The 18,852-nt window shown below is 35.7% G+C and overlaps 1 protein-coding gene across 1 annotated transcript in view; it reads left to right on the forward strand.

Annotated features, from left to right (window-relative positions):
- Positions 1-18,852, forward strand: part of Afti (aftiphilin) — a 114,415-nt gene that overhangs the window by 57,565 nt on the left and 37,998 nt on the right. Inside the window, exon 5 of the mRNA XM_081731094.1 lies at positions 2,402-2,581. Coding sequence (XP_081587220.1) covers positions 2,402-2,581 — 180 coding nt within the window. The remainder of the gene's footprint in view (positions 1-2,401; positions 2,582-18,852) is intronic.

Below are 18,852 nucleotides of genomic sequence, written 5' to 3' on the forward strand. Positions count from 1 at the left end.
CACAGTTCAAAAATAATTTCTTATTTCTGGATATATTTGGTGCTTCTTTTTTTACCGGTGCGAACTACTACTACTACTGGTACTTCTTATTAGTGAGCTCTTCGTCCTGTTTCCGTTTTAACTATTAAAAAAAAAATATTTTCCGCTTCCATTTTGCGTCAAACTATGGAAAATATTGGTCGTTTCCTATACGACAGTATTCCAGTCGTTAAAGTTATGCTCATCATACCTGGAATGAATAGTGTATGTGCGCACGAATCACTTTGATTTAAACTTGACTTCTGGAGCAAATGCTGCCTTCTCCCAGGATACTCGTAGTTGAGCTGTTGTATTTCTGACCTTCTTATTCTAAATCAACTGCTACTTGATTTAACTGAATTACATTATATCACACAGTTTCCAGCCAACACACAAAAGTGTAACTCTGTGTTCCTTCTTTGTCGAAAAACATTATGAAAGTTTAAAAAGCATAATCGTGACACATTAAACTTAAAAGAAAGGAAACAACAAAGAAAAAAGAATTAAAAAAGGACAAGCGAAAGTTGCAACAAAGAAGAATACTAAATACAGTTCACTGCATTGGGACACACACAACTGTGAAACTTCTTTTGTTTAATATCTTTCTGTTATTCTTTGAGACTAAAGGCAGGGAATAAAAGAGTGGAAGAAGTTTTTGGAGTAAGAAAGTGGGAGGAATCAGGAGAGCCTTTAGAAAATTTACTGATCATCCCACAAGAAAATTACACCTACTCGCTGAAATATTGCCTGCCACAAAACATACTGTGTGAAATCAAACCAGGAAGGTACCTTTCATTTCAAAGGTGAACGTTATAACATTTTTTATTATATACAGGGTGTTTCAGATAAAACGTCCAGTGCTTATAAATCCGAAACGGCTGAGAATAAAAAGATGAAACAAAAACTGAGATAGGAAAATGTCATAGGCCGCATCACATGGTGTTGTTGTGGTGACCCCCAGGGCCCTCCTTCAAGGAGGCCCAGGGTCCAACTTCAAATTTTCAAATAGGAACATGTATTGAATCATACCTCATTCAATAGTACTTGAAAAACAAAACAACTTTTGTAGGAAACAATTTTCGATTTGGGCCACCGTTTTTAAATGGCCGCAAAAAATGGGTCCTATATCAGATAAAACGTCCAGTGCTTATAAATCCGAAATGGCTGAGAATAAAAAGATGAAACAAAAACTGAGATAGGAAAATGTCATAAGGCGCATCACATGGTGTTGTTGTGGTGACCCACAGGGCCCTCCTTCAAGGGGGGCCAGGGGCCAACTTCAAATTTTCAAATGGGAACACGTATTGAGTCATACCTCATTCAATAGTACTTGAAAAACGAAACAACTTTTGTAGGAAACAATTTTCGATTTGGGGCACCGTTTTGAAAATGGCCGCAAAAAGTCCAGTATCAGTTTGAAGTTGACACCTGGGCCCCCTTCACGGAGTTTCCTGAGAGTCACCACAACAACACCACTTGATATGCTTTATCATCGTTTCTATCTCAGTTTTTGTTTCATCTCTCTACTCTCAGCCGTTTCTGATTTAGGCCTATAAGCACTGGACGTTTTATCTGATACAGGACACTTTTGCGGCCATTTTGAAAACGGCGGCCCAGATCGAAAATTGTTTCCTACAAAAGTTGTTTCGTTTTTCAAGTACTATTGAATGAGGTATGATTCATTACGTGTTCCCATTTGAAAATTTGTGGTTGGCCCCTGGGCCCCCTTCAAGGAGGGCCCTGGGGGTCTCCACAACAACACCATGTGATGTGCCTTATGAAATTTTCTTATCTCAGTTTTTGTTTCACCTTTTTATTCTCAGCCATTTCGGATTTATAAGCACTGGACGTTTTATCTGATATAGGACCCACTTTTTGCGGCCATTTAAAAACGGTGGCCCAAATCGAAAATTGTTTCCTACAAAAGTTGTTTCGTTTTTCAAGTACTATTGAGTGAGGTATGATTCAATACATGTTCCTATTTGAAAATTTGAAGTTGGCCCCTGGGCCCCCTTGAAGGAGGGCCCTGTGGGTCACCACAACAACACCATGTGATGCGGCCTATGACATTTTCCTATCTCAGCTTTTGTTTCATCTTTTTATTCTCAGCCATTTCGGATTTATAAGCACTGGACGTTTTATCTGAAACACCCTGTATTAGTAACTGTCAGATATTTACAAATCTGATAGTTCAGTTCGATGTATTGCATAGTTTATATAAAGAGAAAGTCCAGTATTCTTATAAATAAGAAAAATATACATTGAAAAATTAGTCGGCGAGTTCAGTTTGCTCCTACAGAGATGCAAATTATTTTCAGTTAACGTAATATGGAACTATTGTATTTTCGTGCTGAGCTAATTTTTTTTATCTTCATTTCAACAGCTTTTTGGATCCCGATGGAATACTTCAGTACCATTATTTGCGGCCAACCTTGGATTTAGTCCTCTTGAACCCGTCAAAAGTGGAGTTTCAAGTTCCTTTACATCATCATCATCATCTTCAGTGGAGAAAGAGCAACCTGCTAGCAACGAAGAAAGCAGAAATACATCTGGTGTATCAGAGGTATGCTATGAAGGAGTGTTTAAGATTTTCTTTTTAGGTAAAATATAAATAATGTGAGATTTCTATACGTGAATAGAAAAAAATCCATCCGTAGTGTGCGGCTTAATATGTATCGAAAATATTTTTCGTAATAGCGTAAAATACTGTATTGATAATAATTGTAGAAATTAATTGGTTGGTTTGGAGTTTAGAATCCCTTTCAGCACCAAGGCTATATGAGACGTGGATGTACAATTTAACGTGAAATACAAACCACATGAGCTCCCACCGGAAATCGAACCGGAACTCCCATGCCAAAGACACATACGCTAACCGTATAAAATGTTTGACAAAAAATAATCATGACTCATATAATTAGTTACACTGTATGTGATTATTCTCGAAGGTAAAGTTGAGTTGATTTTGAGTTAACGTCCCCTTTTCAGCAGCGAGGCTATATGAGACGTGGACCTACTAATTAACGTGGAATCCGAACCACATGAGCTCCCGCCGGGAATCGAACCCGGGCCTCCCATCTCGAAGGTAAAATCCGATACGTTTTTCATATCATTTTTCGTTGTTATTCATTGCATTTAGCATTTTCTCTTAATTTAAATTTCTATCCCGATTCTCACCTATCATCTTTTTAACGTATGGATGCAGTATTACCAACTAAATGTTAATAGTTTGTTTTCGGCTTTTACCAACTAGTGAATGTTACAACTTAACCCTTTAATGCGCAAACAAAAATGAACGATTTTCAAGTTACTATGGAAACCCTTAGGTTTACTTTTATGGCCTACAAAACGTCTTTATTTTTCACTTGTATCAACAGCACAAGGATTCAGTTAAAATAGTAGTGTGATCAAATTGCCAAAGGAGTAACTAAATCAAGGCCAACACTTTAAATTACTGCCGAAAATACTATATGTCAATATGGTAATATGCACTTTAAAGGATTAAAGATCTTTTCGTAAAATATTTTTAGGAGTATACTAAACGGCTCAGTGGTTTTAGCCGAAGAAGAGCTTAAAAATAGTGCTGTAAATGAGGAAAATACTTAGTTCATCATCAGAAACAATCTGGAAGAAAATCATTCTGTAGTCAGTATCTGGTAAAATATCTTGGTAAGATGGGAGGAAGGTGGGAATAATCCAAATAGACTTTAAATTGCCACAGGATGGGACGAATGGAATGTTTTTATTTCTGCGGTGTTAAACCTCCTAGTTTCTTAAGACAAGGAGTTTGTGCAATTGTTCCAAAGTAAATTGTTTTCACAGTTTATTTTTTACTCTTCTATTTAATAACTGAATGTCTGTGTAAGGTTCCAAAAACATAAGAGTGCTATCGAAGCATTTTTCCAGTTCTTAAATATTAGTACAAACGGACAAGATCCATATTAACCGATAGCATAGTACATTTTATTATGTATATTAACAGAATTGTTTACATGAATTGTATCAGGAAATGCTCCTTTGAATCAATCCTCATACCATCATATTAACACTGTAAAATAAACAACAGATATATTCAAACAAATGTTTTAGTATATTGTTAATTTTTTATCATAATTAAAAGTAAGATTGCCGATAGAAATTTGAAAAATATAATTTTAACAAAATGGAAAATGAAACTAAATCTTGAAGTTTTACGTTTCACGATTATGTCGGCTAGGCTAAAGGAGACGGTGATGATGAGAAATTAAAGAAATGTTGAATGAAGAAAGTAGGAGGAGACAGGAGAACTCCGAGTAAACTCACGCAGACAGTGTTTGTTCACCACAAAGTTCACTTTGCGCGAGTTGGGATCTAACCAAGGACCCCATGCACCAGAGGTAAACGCTGTATACCACTGACCCGCCGCGGGCCCCTTCAAGTTTACCAAGTCAATATTTGAAATGTTACATATGATGGCTGACCACAATCAATCAGAAGGAAATTTATCTTGGACGAAGATCACGTATTGAAGTAATTCTACTCACTTGTTTTTTAATATATTTATGCCCTCGAAACCAAGATGTTTTTTCTTTATTTTTATCCAATCTCCTAATTTCATTCCGTATATACCAATGACTTGACATTGCATAGTGATTGCTAAAACTGGAAATGATAAATATGTATATTTTCTTCTCTCACATGTACACGTATATACCAAATCAATTTTTCAGTGTGGACGAATTATATATATATACTGTATACAGATTAAACTCGTCAACACTGGAAAATTGATTTGATTATAATGTTCGAGAAGTAATTAAATTGTGCCAAGAAATTATTAAAGATTTAGTAAGAAAATTGAAATTCGATTCCAACGTTTATTTCAATTCACAAAATAATGCTGTTTGTTCTATTCTTTGTCGCACTTTCCATCTTACACCACTCATTGTGTGAGGAGTTTTAAATATCTGTACTCATAGAATATAAACTCACGTGACAAATAATTAGACTTACATATAAGACGCAGTAGACTTAAGAGATGATAATTTGGTAATGTGCATTAACATTGGCAGAGTGAATAGTATGTCATGTGATACAAGGTTGACAAATTAAGGAGTAATCGGCGCAGCGTATAATGCTCGCTTCAAATTAAATCAATTCTGCAAAAGATGCCATTGAGTGCTCTGTTGTGGAACACCAAAGACATAATTAATGACGTTGTTGTTCTTGAGATGTTTCGAGAAGCATAACCATACGAGTCTTCCAAAGATAGTGAACATCTCATCTATAGATATTTCTTGCCGGAATTGCGGTTAAAAGGAGATATCCAACTGCTTGCCTTGTACATTGTTACTGCTGACCGTTTCCTAACCTTATAAAAATTGCTGCAGAGCAGTCAATTCAAGAACTATTGAACTTACTTCTGAATAATATTCCAAAAGAAGCTGTACCTCAAGAATATTTAGGCGGTGTGTCAGACAATACCTTTGCTTAGAAATATATTTTTTAAACTTGGACAGTTACAGTTAGCTATCGGCGATAAATACCAACTATGACTACAATGGCTGGAAATACATCCTTTGGATGAATCTGTATGCTTGTATCTTGTGTGCTTGTACTATACCATTTAACTCTTTCAGTAAGAACTGTGAAGCAGTAAGGACAATTTAGGCTGCAGGTAACTTCGTTATTTCTACGGATGATTCAATTATGTGGAAATGATATCTTAGTTAAATGAGAAAATCTACATTCGTACACAGAATGACAAGACGGTGTGTTTTGAGTTCTTCTTGAAAGCAGCATTAGCATCCCATGTACTAGGACGACAATTCGGACTGAGCAAGGGCTAAGATATTTGTGAGTTGTATAATGAACATGCTGGAACAAGTTGCGAAATTCGACTTTTCCACAAATTTCCTATGTGTAAACTTTTAAAATACTGTTAAAAATCTGCAGGATTTCGTAGAACAACAAATAAAAGCCCTACATGACCTGACCTAATCGTGATGTTTCGTAATGGACGAATGTGTGATTATGATGCTGGTTACATCCTACTTTATGAAACCCATTTTAAACCAAATTGCAATTTTGGTCAAAGGTTCACGCTCTTTTCTGTCAGAGGAGTGCAATTTCATATATTTACTAATTACATTTTAGATATAGCTAAAAAAAAAAATATGTCCACTCATGTCCAAAATTATTGTCTCATGTCTATGTTGTAGGAATATAATTTGACAACGAATTCGCCCGGTATTTCTTACAATGTTAGTATGTGTATAATAGGCAAAAACATGAATGTGGCAAATTTCATGTCAAAAGAGCAGTAAATAAGAACAATATAACGTAAATAAAACTTCTTGTCCATTTAGCAACATTTTGTTTTACTCATTCTAAATTTTCGTATTTATAATTCTTTTCCTATGAAATTTAACACAGATATACATTTCCCGATTATACACATACTATTAGTATTAAAAGTACGCTGCCAAATCATTATCAAATTATATTCTTACAAGAAGACAGTTATAGATATGCCACAATCATTTTGGACATGAGTACATTGGTCACATTAACAATGAGAAGTTGAAAATCAAATGGAAGTAAATTTTGAAAATAAGTTGGTTGTATTGTGTATATTGAAAATACATTTGACTGGTTGGACTTACACGAAAATCTTAGTCGTGATAATCGGCCACAAGATGACTTAGGAATTTTTTTTATTATTATTATTAGAGGAATTTTTATATCTAGTAAGGGTACGGTACTAGTTAATGCCTTCGTAATACTAATAGAACATATTTTTAGTAACAAATATTGATGCTTAATCTCTCCTCTCTCTCTCTCTCTCATATATATATATATATATATATATATATATATATATATATATATATAGATAGATAGATAGATAGATAGATAGATAGATATCGTTTTGTGGCTAATATTTCAATCGTTGAGAATCTTTAATTGCTAGAGCCAGAACTGTATTCAGGTGTGTGTGACACACTCGTATTGTTGTACCTATAAGTTTAAAAATCGTATGTAGAATGTTGTTATAGCATTTTCCTGTCCAATTTTTTTTCTTTTATTATTATTGTTATTAATATCACTAGTTATCTTGTTTTAAATGTCTGGAAATTGTTTTATGTAATCAGAAATCAACAACGAAAATATTCTATATTGAAAAGTTTTTGAACTTATTTTTTTTATTCATTTATTTATTTTGTCAATCAGTATTTTGATTATTTCAGTGTAACTTTTAAACTTAATTTATGAAACTTCCAATAATCTAATCTCAAACTCTATTTAGATTTCATTTGTTCATAGTGAAAGGAATATTTTTGTTCTTAAAAAGATTCAGAAATATTTCTAACACTGTGGTGTTAAACGTTTATTGACTATGTTCGAAAAAAAAAACAGTTTAAAAAGACTGGAAAAGGTCTTCTTCCATCAATATAAGTCCTCTCACGTAACTTCCCAACCGCCGGTGTAAATAAATAAATAAATAAAAAATAAAAAAATAAATAACAACAGGTAGGCTTTATTTTAAGAATTTTTGTTTTGCGAACTGGTTTATCCTTATCCATTTTTCTTTTATGTTGTGAATCTTCTGCATTTGTTTTGTGAAACATTGGATTTCTTTATGCTGTTTTTGAAGTGAATGCATTTCGTATCAATTTAATTTTCACAACTTGAATATATGTTCGATGTCTGCGTGTAAATTATCTTCCAAGTTAATTCATAAGCTGTAATAATTTTTATTACTATATAGTGTTCGCTTCTGGATCGTATAAATGTGCAGATTATTTATTCACTTGTGTATGTACTGTCTACTACTAATAACTTTCCATATTACTTTCTCTTTGTAAACAGTAAATCTTATTGCACATTTTAATTCAAGAGAAACGAAAATTTTGCTATCAAAATTACGAATGGTCGTATATCGAGATTCATTACTAGATAGATCGATTTGGCAGCAATAATAATGCGCAACGAAAAACCATTTTCAACAGGAAGAAGCTTGAACAGAGTAGTACATATGGAATTTTCAACTTCCAGGCGAAATCATGTGAACTTATAAATTTAAACAACCCTAAAACACCATAATAACTTTTCGTTACAAGTTTTAGCTTGGAAAATCTTCGAGCAGTAGAAATATTAGTTACAGAACCATATAAAAGACATTTTGTTACAAATTGATGTTTCCTCGTAGGGAATAATGCACACATTTTGCAGAACAAAATTAGTTACAACCATGGAAGATAAGTGAGAGCATCATAATGTGTCTCTTTCATTGGTTCCCATTTCGTTCGTTCTGTTCTTCCTTCACTGTACCGATTGCCGTTTGATCATAGAATTAAAGCATAATGATCAATGTGTCTGCTGTTGTGGAGCAGTCCAAGAACAAACACAATCAAGATTGCTTGGTTGGTTGATCTGGAGTTAGGCATACTTTTTAGCACTGAGGCCATGTAAGACGTGGACATACAGCTTGACGTAGGATCCGAATAACACGAACTCTCACTGGATATTAAATACGGGTCTCCCGCGCCAAAGGCGCCTACCCTACCACATAGCCACACAACCCAGAATGTACTGTAATATACAGAATATTATTTCCTTAATAGACCCTTATAAAATTCATAGTAGGTATGCTCACAGAAACCTTGTAGCGAATATTTGTTTGTTTCCACTGCGGACTCTGAGAAAATTTGATAGGAAAAAGCGTGACATATTAAAAACAATTAAATCCAATGTTTGAATTTGTAATATTTTTAAGATAGCAGGCCTTATACATTATAACTCTATAGAACATTTTTGATGGAAGCACAATACAGAAAGAGCAATATACTCTTTCTCTAGCAAACATGTGTATTAAATTGAAACTGCCAATACTTTCGAGAAATTTTAGGTTAAAAAACTATGCAAGCTTTAATCCATGTATCTTATTTGCCAATGTGTTTTTTTCTGTTTCGTCATAGCTGTCAGTGTCTGTGTAAGTACTAGAACTTTCTGATTCTGTTTTTCAATCCTATTATTTTGTTGTATTTTATGTTTTTCATTCATTTGCGCAAATGTTAACATCAAGTGAAAAGAAGTTTCTCCTCATAGTCTTCGGCTAAGATGTTGATTTCTGCGGGATTAGTGGAGTTAACTTCTTCAGCGCCGACGCTATATGAGACAAAACCTGATGTTAAATGTGTGGTAACACTACTCACGCGTATGTCCGAGGCAAGTATCCTCATCGGAGATCGAACGTGGGATCGTGCACAATAGCCCTATGGCCAAGAAGGGGCAAACGGTTAGACTTTATCAGAATTGCCACGATTAATATTTTCGTTCTAGATGAAGTGGGATAGAAAAAGACACATTTCTGGTTTGCTTATTAATGTATGTGTTATGTTAAACATTAAATATCCTAACACTTTTAAGAAATGTATGAACACTTATGTGAAACGAGCATTACAGCATAACACTTTAATAAATATCGACAGATAGCATTATACATATGAATGTGAAATCGACAAAGTTTGATATTGCTGTTATTCCTAAAAGTGCTGCAGAAAGTAGTCCCCTAGGACATTTACAGGTATTCTAATTATAAAAGTCAAAATATGCCAGCCTGTTCATTACGGTATCATGGAATGTTATACAACCTTGTTTATGATAAATAATGTTGGTGGTAGAAGGACAAAGCGAACAGTAAAATTCCTTATAATAAACAGCGTCTCAGTGGGCCACGCAGATTCTTAATAGAGAACAGTCACGCTAATAGATGTTGCTACCTTCGGGATTGTTGTGCTTAACGAAGTCCTTGAATAATTGCATAAAGAAATATTGTATGGTGTTTGGAGTGGTTGGTAGATATATTTAAAAAAAAGGTAAACTCGTAGAGTTTTAGTCATTAATAGCTTTTAATTAAGCACAATTTTAACATATAATGCACAGCAGGCAGAAGACTTGGGTGTAATAGGTATTATTCGATAATATCTCATTATGCGCACAAATTGTGTGCACTCGAAATCCGTGAATTTTAAAGAATGCCTGTATAGTAGTTTTGATATAAAATCAGTCTAATAGGCTTCCATATATACGATTTTAGTGTTCATCTGCGTGGGAGACAGTTTGGAAATAACAACGAGTTCACTGCGTATGTAAAAAAAGTGGTATAAAGACTAATCTCAAGAGTTACAAACGTGCATTCGTGTCATGGAAACAAAGATGGCTGCAGTGCAGTGAAGCAAATGGCTCATACGAGGTGTGACTGACAAAACAACACTGGTCCAATAAATCATTGTACTTACAGAATCTGTTCTCTGTGACATTATCACCTTCAAAGTTGTTCCCATCACCATTCACACACTTCTGCATTCAGTGCTGCCATTGGTGGTAACAGTTCTGGAACGAGGTTTTTGGAAGGCCCTTCAGAAGATTCTCTGTGTTTGCCTGAACCTCTTTAACTGAGGTAAAATGGGTTCCCTTTAAGCAAGATTTAACTTTAGGAAATAAATAAAAAAAATTAAAAAAAAGTCGCATGGAGCCAAATCAGGTGAATAAGGAGGATGCCCCATCACAGTAATGTTTTTGCTGGTCAGAAACTGCTTAACAGAGGGCCGTGTGAGCGGGTTTATTGTCCTGGTGCAACAACCATCCATCACTCCACAACTGTGGCCTTTTTTCCTAATTTTTTCACGAAATCTTTTTAGTACTTCAATGTAGTAGTGTTGTTTAACAATCTGACCTCTGGGAACCCACTCAATCATTACAATTCCATTAATGTCGAAGAAGACAATTAACATTGCCTTGAATTTTGATTTTGACATGCGTGTATTTTTGGGTCACGCTTATACCATTCAAACACACGTGTACGAGACAGTTTCATCTCCATAATCCTCGGTTAACATTTGAAATATTTCTGTAGCTGATTTCTTAAGTTTCAGAGGAAACTTGATGTTGATTAGCTGTTCGTTTTTTGACATGTTTCCGGCAGAATGCAGTTGCACGTGTTCACTCAATGACACAGTAGCCCAACTAGCGTGATCGGTTAAGTCGAAACTGGCCGCATGGATAGAGGAGGTGTGTGTGATGATGTCACCAAAACAGTTGTTGCCAACTCCACTCTTTTCTCAAGCTACACGCTTAAGTCTTCAAGAAGCTTAAGTCTGTTTTTTGTGTGTGTTTGTGTGTGTGTGTGTGTGTGTGTGTGTGTCACCTCGTATATTGAGTAACATTTACAAAGGATCAGGGCTTCTACCTATAAGAGGCGATCAATTGAAACCCGTTCAGTGGTCATAATTCATGAAATAAATTTTATTTCCAGCGGAAACTTATACACTATCTAGAAGCGTCTATGGTTAGCGTGCAGTAAATATATTGTTCAGAAGAAGTCACCATGAGCGTTGAGACAGTTGTCCTACTGTGTAACTAACTTGGAAATGCCGACCATGTAAAATTTGGACGACTGACTATCAAACCAATCACGCACAGCGTCCTGAACCTTAGCGTCAGACTGAAATATCTGACTTTTCAATGCCTTCTCTAGAGGCCTAAAGATGTGAAAGCCACAAGCTATGAATTGAATAGCAATGCGTCTATCCGCAGCTATAGCCGCATTCACCTTTTCACGCGTTTCTTCTGTTGGGATAACATGGGCTTAACCAGGACGGGGATAATCAGTAGTTTGTTCACGCCCCTTCCGAAACATTCCGGCCCAGTCCGCCACTGTTGTTTTCGAGACGCATGCATCACCATCACGTCTTTCATACGCCGGAACACTTCTGCTGGTTGACAACCTTCGGCACTCAGAAACTGGATGACGGTACGCTGGTCCTGTTTGCATGGATTGGGGATCTTGAACGCCATCTTACTCGTTATACCTGCGAAACGGAAACGCGTATCAACAACATTCCTACACCCAACACACAGGAACATTAGCCATTACACACTATTATACAAACAATATCCTCCTACACACTATACCAATAATACATGGAACGAACGGGTTTCAGTTGATCATCCCTTATATAAAGTTTCGTTTCTCTAATGCTTAATCATTACCGAGCAACAGCGGATTGTGCGTTACTTTACGGTCGATCTGTGTACGATTCGAATTTTTAACAGCACTGGTCTTCATTTAAATAGTTACATTAGAGCTTAGATTATTATTTAGTGTTTATATATATATATATTCAAACAAGGAAAAAATAATGAACTTTATCCAAAGTTCGGGGCCGCAGTGGCTGACTGATAGAGCCTCATGTCTAGTATATGAGGTCGTTGGTTCGGTCCCAGCTCCTGCTAAATGAATATTTCTGGCGATCAAACATCTTGTGCATGGGTTTTCTCAGGTTTCTCCTTTCCCTTCCACTTTCTTCATTCTGCTGTTTTGTTCGTTACAATCGTTACCGCCTCCATTAGCCTCAAAATAACACGAGACGTTAAAATGTTCAGGGTTCCTCCTAAAATTCATAGCATCTAAATTTGGCTGTTGGATCCCTAATTAGTATGCTGTGCACGCACCTAACTTGAGTTTTCCATAGTAAATTTTTTTATAAACTCAAAACGTAGTTTATATGTCATTTGTTCATAATCAGAGATAATCAGTGTTGTGTCAGATTCAGTAGATTCACAAATCCAGTTATTTTACACCAAATAAGTATTAGAGGAGAAAATCGGAATATGAACAAATTCAGCATCTATTGAAAGATTTAATGCAGTTAAACATAACAGAAACTATTCTGTACCTTTCATGAATTCGGAATCTCAAGAAGATTGTAAAATTGGTAGAGGCATGATTCAGTGAAACAAGTAATAATGTGTGAACAAGAAAGAAAAGAAAAGAAAAAGAAAAAAATCTGCTTACTTCAAAATGTGTAATGATTTGAAGTGAGGAACACATTGTTCCTGTTAGTTCTTAATTTCATACGCGATTAGGAGATGATGACAATAATAAATAGAAACTGATAAAGGGTCGTTGCAAGAAGATATGAATGTTTTTCTAGTTGTATATAAAGGAATGAGTCTGAAAGTGATATATTGTGATCATTAATGATAATTATAATATAATAGGAGAGGTGAATATATTGAAATTTTTAGAGACTCTTCCGCATATGTGTAACCAGATTGCACTTATCAAATAGTTACAAAATCCTCGGCGGCAGGTGCAGCAGTGCTCAATGTGTGTTCCATGGTTCCGAACAATGGCTCAGCAATGTACACTTATGTGTAAGAAGGGCGAAATAGATAAAGTAGCATGAAATTTTGCGTAATCGTTGGAAATGAATAAAAGCCCGTCAGCATGTTGGTAGAAGTTTCCCACACATGCGCAGCATGGCATTACCGTGACCGTACCGCCGAATGGGTCAGTTCCCCTGATATGAAACAGTTGAATGTAAGGGATGAAAAAGTATGTGTCAGTCAGAGACCTGTTAAGGCACATTGTGATGGTGTTACAACAACATGACTCGAAAACAACATTTGGATGATTTCACACGGGTAAGAATCATTAGAAAACTGGATGAAGAAAGAGGTATGACGAGTGTTCCGAAAGTTTGGTATTGCTCACAGCATTGTTTTAGGTGCATGAGGAGCGTTTCGAACTACAGGCATTGCTGTGCGAAGATGTGGTCGACCACGGTCAGCTACAACAGTGGACGATTACTACATTCTGCAGCAGGCAACAAGGGGCTAATGTCAAACAGCGTGTGCAATTTAAGAGGACTGTAAGTCGCCCAATGTCACTTTTACAGTGATGGTCTCCTTGCCCAGTACCCATTACGTTGTATTTCGTTGGCACCTGGAAATTGATGGCATCGTTTGTGGTGGTACCAAGAATATCAGGACTGGACCGAGAAGTGGGTCGCGTTCTCGTCTCAGATGAGAACAGATTCAGTCTAAGCAATGATTTTGGACATACATTCGTGTGGCGAGAGGAGGGATCTTGCAGTGAACCCAGGAGCATTGTTGAATATGATCGTTTTGGTAATCCAGTTGTTCTTGTTGGGAGGTATAGTACTGCATGTACATTTCACCCTCAAGATTTTTGAACGTGGTACGTTCACCGGTCAGCGTTATTGTGACACTGTATTCCTTCCACACGTGCGTCGGCCCCGACTTCATATTTATGGATGATAATGCGTGACCATATCGTGGAGCCCTTGGAACCAGAAGATATTCAAAAATGGGCTGACCTGCCCGTTCCTCCGATTTAAATCCTATTGAGCACGTGTGGAATACTATAGGGAGACATCTTGCAGCATGTCCCAATAAACCAAGGATCATCTAACAGTTCCAATAGCGCTGATAGAGGAATGGAATTCCATATCACAACAGCTCATTACCAACTTTATGAGCAGCATAGGAGCACGTTAGAGAGCATGCATTGCTGTCTGTGGGGTGATCACACATCCTTCTAAGGATTATTTCACTTCTATAATGTCAAAGGGAGCATCATATGTCGCAGTGACTTCAGTGTAACTTATTGTTTCTCTATAAAAGTACCATTTTTGTTCTAATCACGTGTTTGTTTTTGTTGTTTCGTGTATTATATTCTAGCACTACTTTTTATGTATGGTTCAAGAGCCACCAGTCTATGCCACTTGGGAGAGTGATACAGCGTGTGAAAGTTACTTTCGTCCTTACGTTTTGCAGAAGGCTCCGTAAAAGATTTACGAGGGGATCTTTTTTCATTCCTCTTTCATAACTTTCTAGAATCCACTCAAAGTTGTCTCACGCCTCGTGCCCAGAGCCCTTTTAAGCAGTCCAAATCCACAAAATCTATTGAACTTTCGTCTAGAAACTTCACAGTTATTTTCGTTGAAAGTTGCGGCCTGTATTCCAGTAACTTCTTCATATCCTGGTAAAATGCAAGGGACGATCTTGGGGAGGTGTGATAAAGCTTTGTGTTGATAGATGTGAACCATGTCAATCTCGTTTCTATACATTTCTGCTAGCTCATACTCATAGATCAGCCTTAGAATCTCCTCTTGTTAGTACTGCGAGTTGATTTTGCGATTCTTCACCCTGCGAGTCTTCAGTTTGCCGCAATGAGTAGCCGACAACCACCATGAACCCTTTCAGAAAAGCCTCTTTGCATGCTTGGACCCACTTTGTGAAGCGCTTCGCACCATCGTCTCCGGACATGATGGCTTTTGGTTTGCCGGAATCGGAACAGTATACCTATTTCTCGTCCAATGTAGTGACGTACTGCCACCTTTGGTTTGCCAGATACCACTCTCACAGCTTCCGAGCGTCATACCTGCGTTCTCATCGGTGGGCATCGGTAAGATTACTATAGTCCGGAATTAATAGCAATATAAAAAGCCCAAAATCCATGAAAGCCCATGAAAATGATCTTTCCACCTCTGTAGATGTCACTGGAGCATACTGAAAACAAGTAATTTGGAAAGGATTGATGTATTTGTCAACAGTTACATGAGCATCACCTTCCGTAATACTAGCGATGTTCTTTAATTTATCGAACACTCATTTTCGCTGAATGTGCACACCCTTGCCAACATGTACAACACTCAAGTTATTGAAAGTTTTCAGAAAACTTTCTTTTTCTCAACCTTGGTAATAGCATGTGGTAATTTTACAAAATGTGTTGCAATGAAAGGAATTCTTCTTAAGCAAACTGCGAACCATCTTAATTGAAGACGCATAATCCTCATCAAAAGTATTATTTTTTTTTATTTTATTTATTTATTTATTTATTTATTTATTTATTTATTTATTTTTTGATGGATTCGAAGTTTTTAGGATAATTGAGAGCAGCTGTAATCCATGTACCCCATTTCGTTAAGGCAGGCTGTATTGATTAAAGTGAAAGTAATGTCACAATCCTTGGTGTTACATTGTTCCTTTTTATTGAAACACTAAACTTCGCGTCGTAAAGGGGTACACTATGACCTTTCAGAAAGCGACTCAGTTTGGGCGGAATTTTCAGTTCAGCGAGAGAACACAAAGTCTCTCACAGTACATTGACAGAGCTCTTGACCAATATCGAGTGAATTCATTGTGTCACACATAACAGAGCAGCGTCCTCTAGGCATAGTGCTAACAAATAACAACTCGACGAAGAAATAAAAAAATAAATTCATCACATAATATGAATGCTTCTGCTTCATAAAGAAACATTTGATCGGCGTGATTATATCGAAGACATTAAAAGCAAACATATGTAAAACTCAGTGTTTTGTAATATAATAAAGACATATAGGAACACATTCTTACACTCACTTAGTATTCCTTTGTATCAAGAATAAATAAAAACATCAACGATATTTCGAAGAAACTTATCAGGTCAAAAAAATTGTTAAACTATGTCTACACTGTTTTACAACTTTGCTGCAGGAAGCGATTCCTAACAAGGCAAATACCATCATTGTACCTAGGTATATGTTTTTAGTCCATTGGGTTTTCCATTTCTGCTTTTTAATTCTTTGGTGTTAATTACAGGTTTGTTATTTATTATGATTTTCTCTTGGATAGTGCTTCTGGGGAATTTGTTCTGAATATTGAATAAGTTGTATCGGTATCTACTATAGAATCGAATAAGCACTGTCCGTTTCGCTGTAGAGTATGCATATGATTCTTGCCTTGCTGCTGCTACGCTGTAAGCGATAACACATTATCGTCATCTGTAGATCTATATAATTACTTGCAGTAATAAGATTGTATAGAGTGGAGTTCCACCCCATTATGTCGTTACTTGATTAATGGTAAACGAAAGATTATGTATTAAATTTTGTAATTGTTGTTATTGCTGCAATTTCGTGTTTGTATACAAATAATTCCGTGACTTAAAAGAAAAAGATGAACAGCAGTAAATTAATTTTGAACTACTTTCATTTCAGAAGTTCTCTAATATAATTGAGCTCATATTTAAACTGCGTGGTTTGCAATTTTTCATTCGTAGAAGGATTGGATTTAGTAGTTACTAATGCAAGCCGCCTAGGCCATCGTCAGGCGCCAGGGGCTTGCTCCTGGTATTCCACAAACAGTGTAGTAGCACATGTCAGTATGCTACACGCTTTGAGTTCACGCAAATTTTGCTTCTTTGAATCTGCTCAGTTTGTTATTTTCATTAAATAGTGAAAATGTGGCTTTGCTCGTTTTGTCAAGCTTGATAAAATGTGTGTCTGCTTAGAAGTATCGTTGATGATTTTATTCATCTTCGATTCGAGGGAATACTAAAGTGAGTAATTTATAAAATATTTTGTTTTGTAGAGGAAAATTTGGTCGGTAACTAGTATAAAAAGGAATCACAGACCTCGCAACAAAGTGTTCTGAGCGAAAGGAAACGAACAAACCATTGAACGAAGACAGTCACGCAATGTTGAATTCCACAGTATGAGTACAATTTCACAGTGTTGAACTTGTAATCGAAAATCGGATAATCAGACCAGGACATGTAAAACATGGAGAATATTGCTTATATGCTCACATTGTAAACGGTGCAGAAGTTCCAATTGGAAAACCTATGAGAAAGACTTTTGATTTAGCTAACAAGTAGATGAAAGGATAACACAATCCAAGATTTTAGAAAGGTAAATAAATATAACTGACTGAATTAACAGGATCCAATGGTAAGACTTACCTGCTTTCGACGATGAACTTCGAAGTCTTTCATAGAATTGTTAGGCCACTTTCATTCGTATGATTCGCGATCGGGAAAACACTCGAAATGGTAAATGAAATAATAATAATAATAATAATAATAATAATAATAATAATAATAATAATAATAATAATAATAATAATAATAATAATAATAATAATTTTAAATTTGTTCCTTGCAATAGTACGCCTTAAGAGTACCTCCGCACACGTGTGATGACAAAACATGAACTGTTGACACTCGTCATAAAATCAGTGACCCCAAATATCTGTATAAACTCACACATAGTCAACTCAGGTCCGAAACGCTACTCTCAGAATTGTATTTCCGAATTCCTTTCAAATAAACATGCAACACATATCTTTTTCATACAGTATGACCTAGACTTTATTGCTGTTATTATTATTATTATTATTATTATTATTATTATTATTGCATTATGTTTCATCGTCTAGGTTTGTTAGATATTCCAATGTAAACTGTCATTCAGCTTTATCTGGAATTATGTTCGTAAATAAATATGTCAGCATTTATGCAAAAATGTCCGCATATTAAAGAGTAGAAATTTTCGTCCGCATACATTTTTCGAATTCCCTGATATGTCCGCATTTTCTGAACCCAAGTGTATTGTCAATTCAGTTTCAAACATTTCACATGTAAAGATATGTTTGGCCATATGTATTCAAAGAAGAAATTGTTAAAGAAACCAGTTCCACTGAAAAGTATGAATAAGAAAAATTAACATGGTACTGTGTAAATACATTTTTTAAATTATTTTCCACATTTTTCAATACATTTTTCATAATGTTTTAAATGTGATAGTGAAAGATTAAACTTATCATTCTTGTGTCGTGAGTTCATGTGTATATAACAAGTTAGCCAAATGAAGAGTATCCGCATTTTGAAATATCAAAATATGGTAATCCTAGCCCAGCTTTTTTTTAAGGACTGGAAGCAAGTTGCACCTGGATTCGGATAATGTGGATAGGTATATTGCTATTGATCGTAAATCTGTGCGTTTATTCATTCAGGTGTTCAGCTTACCTTTTAGAAACAGACCTAATTAGCTAATACATCAATAGAAGGAAAGAAGTAAAATAAGAAAAGAATCACTGAATATGTAGAAACATCTATACTCAGTAACGTAGGTCTACCAGTTCGATTTAACCTTTTGTTTACCAAGTAATAATTTTTATTTTATTTTATTTTATTTATTTATTTTTTATGTAAGGCCG

Source organism: Thermobia domestica, chromosome 11 (genome assembly GCF_964235325.1).
Source record: "Thermobia domestica chromosome 11, izTheDome1.hap1.1, whole genome shotgun sequence".
NCBI lineage: Eukaryota > Metazoa > Arthropoda > Insecta > Zygentoma > Lepismatidae > Thermobia > Thermobia domestica.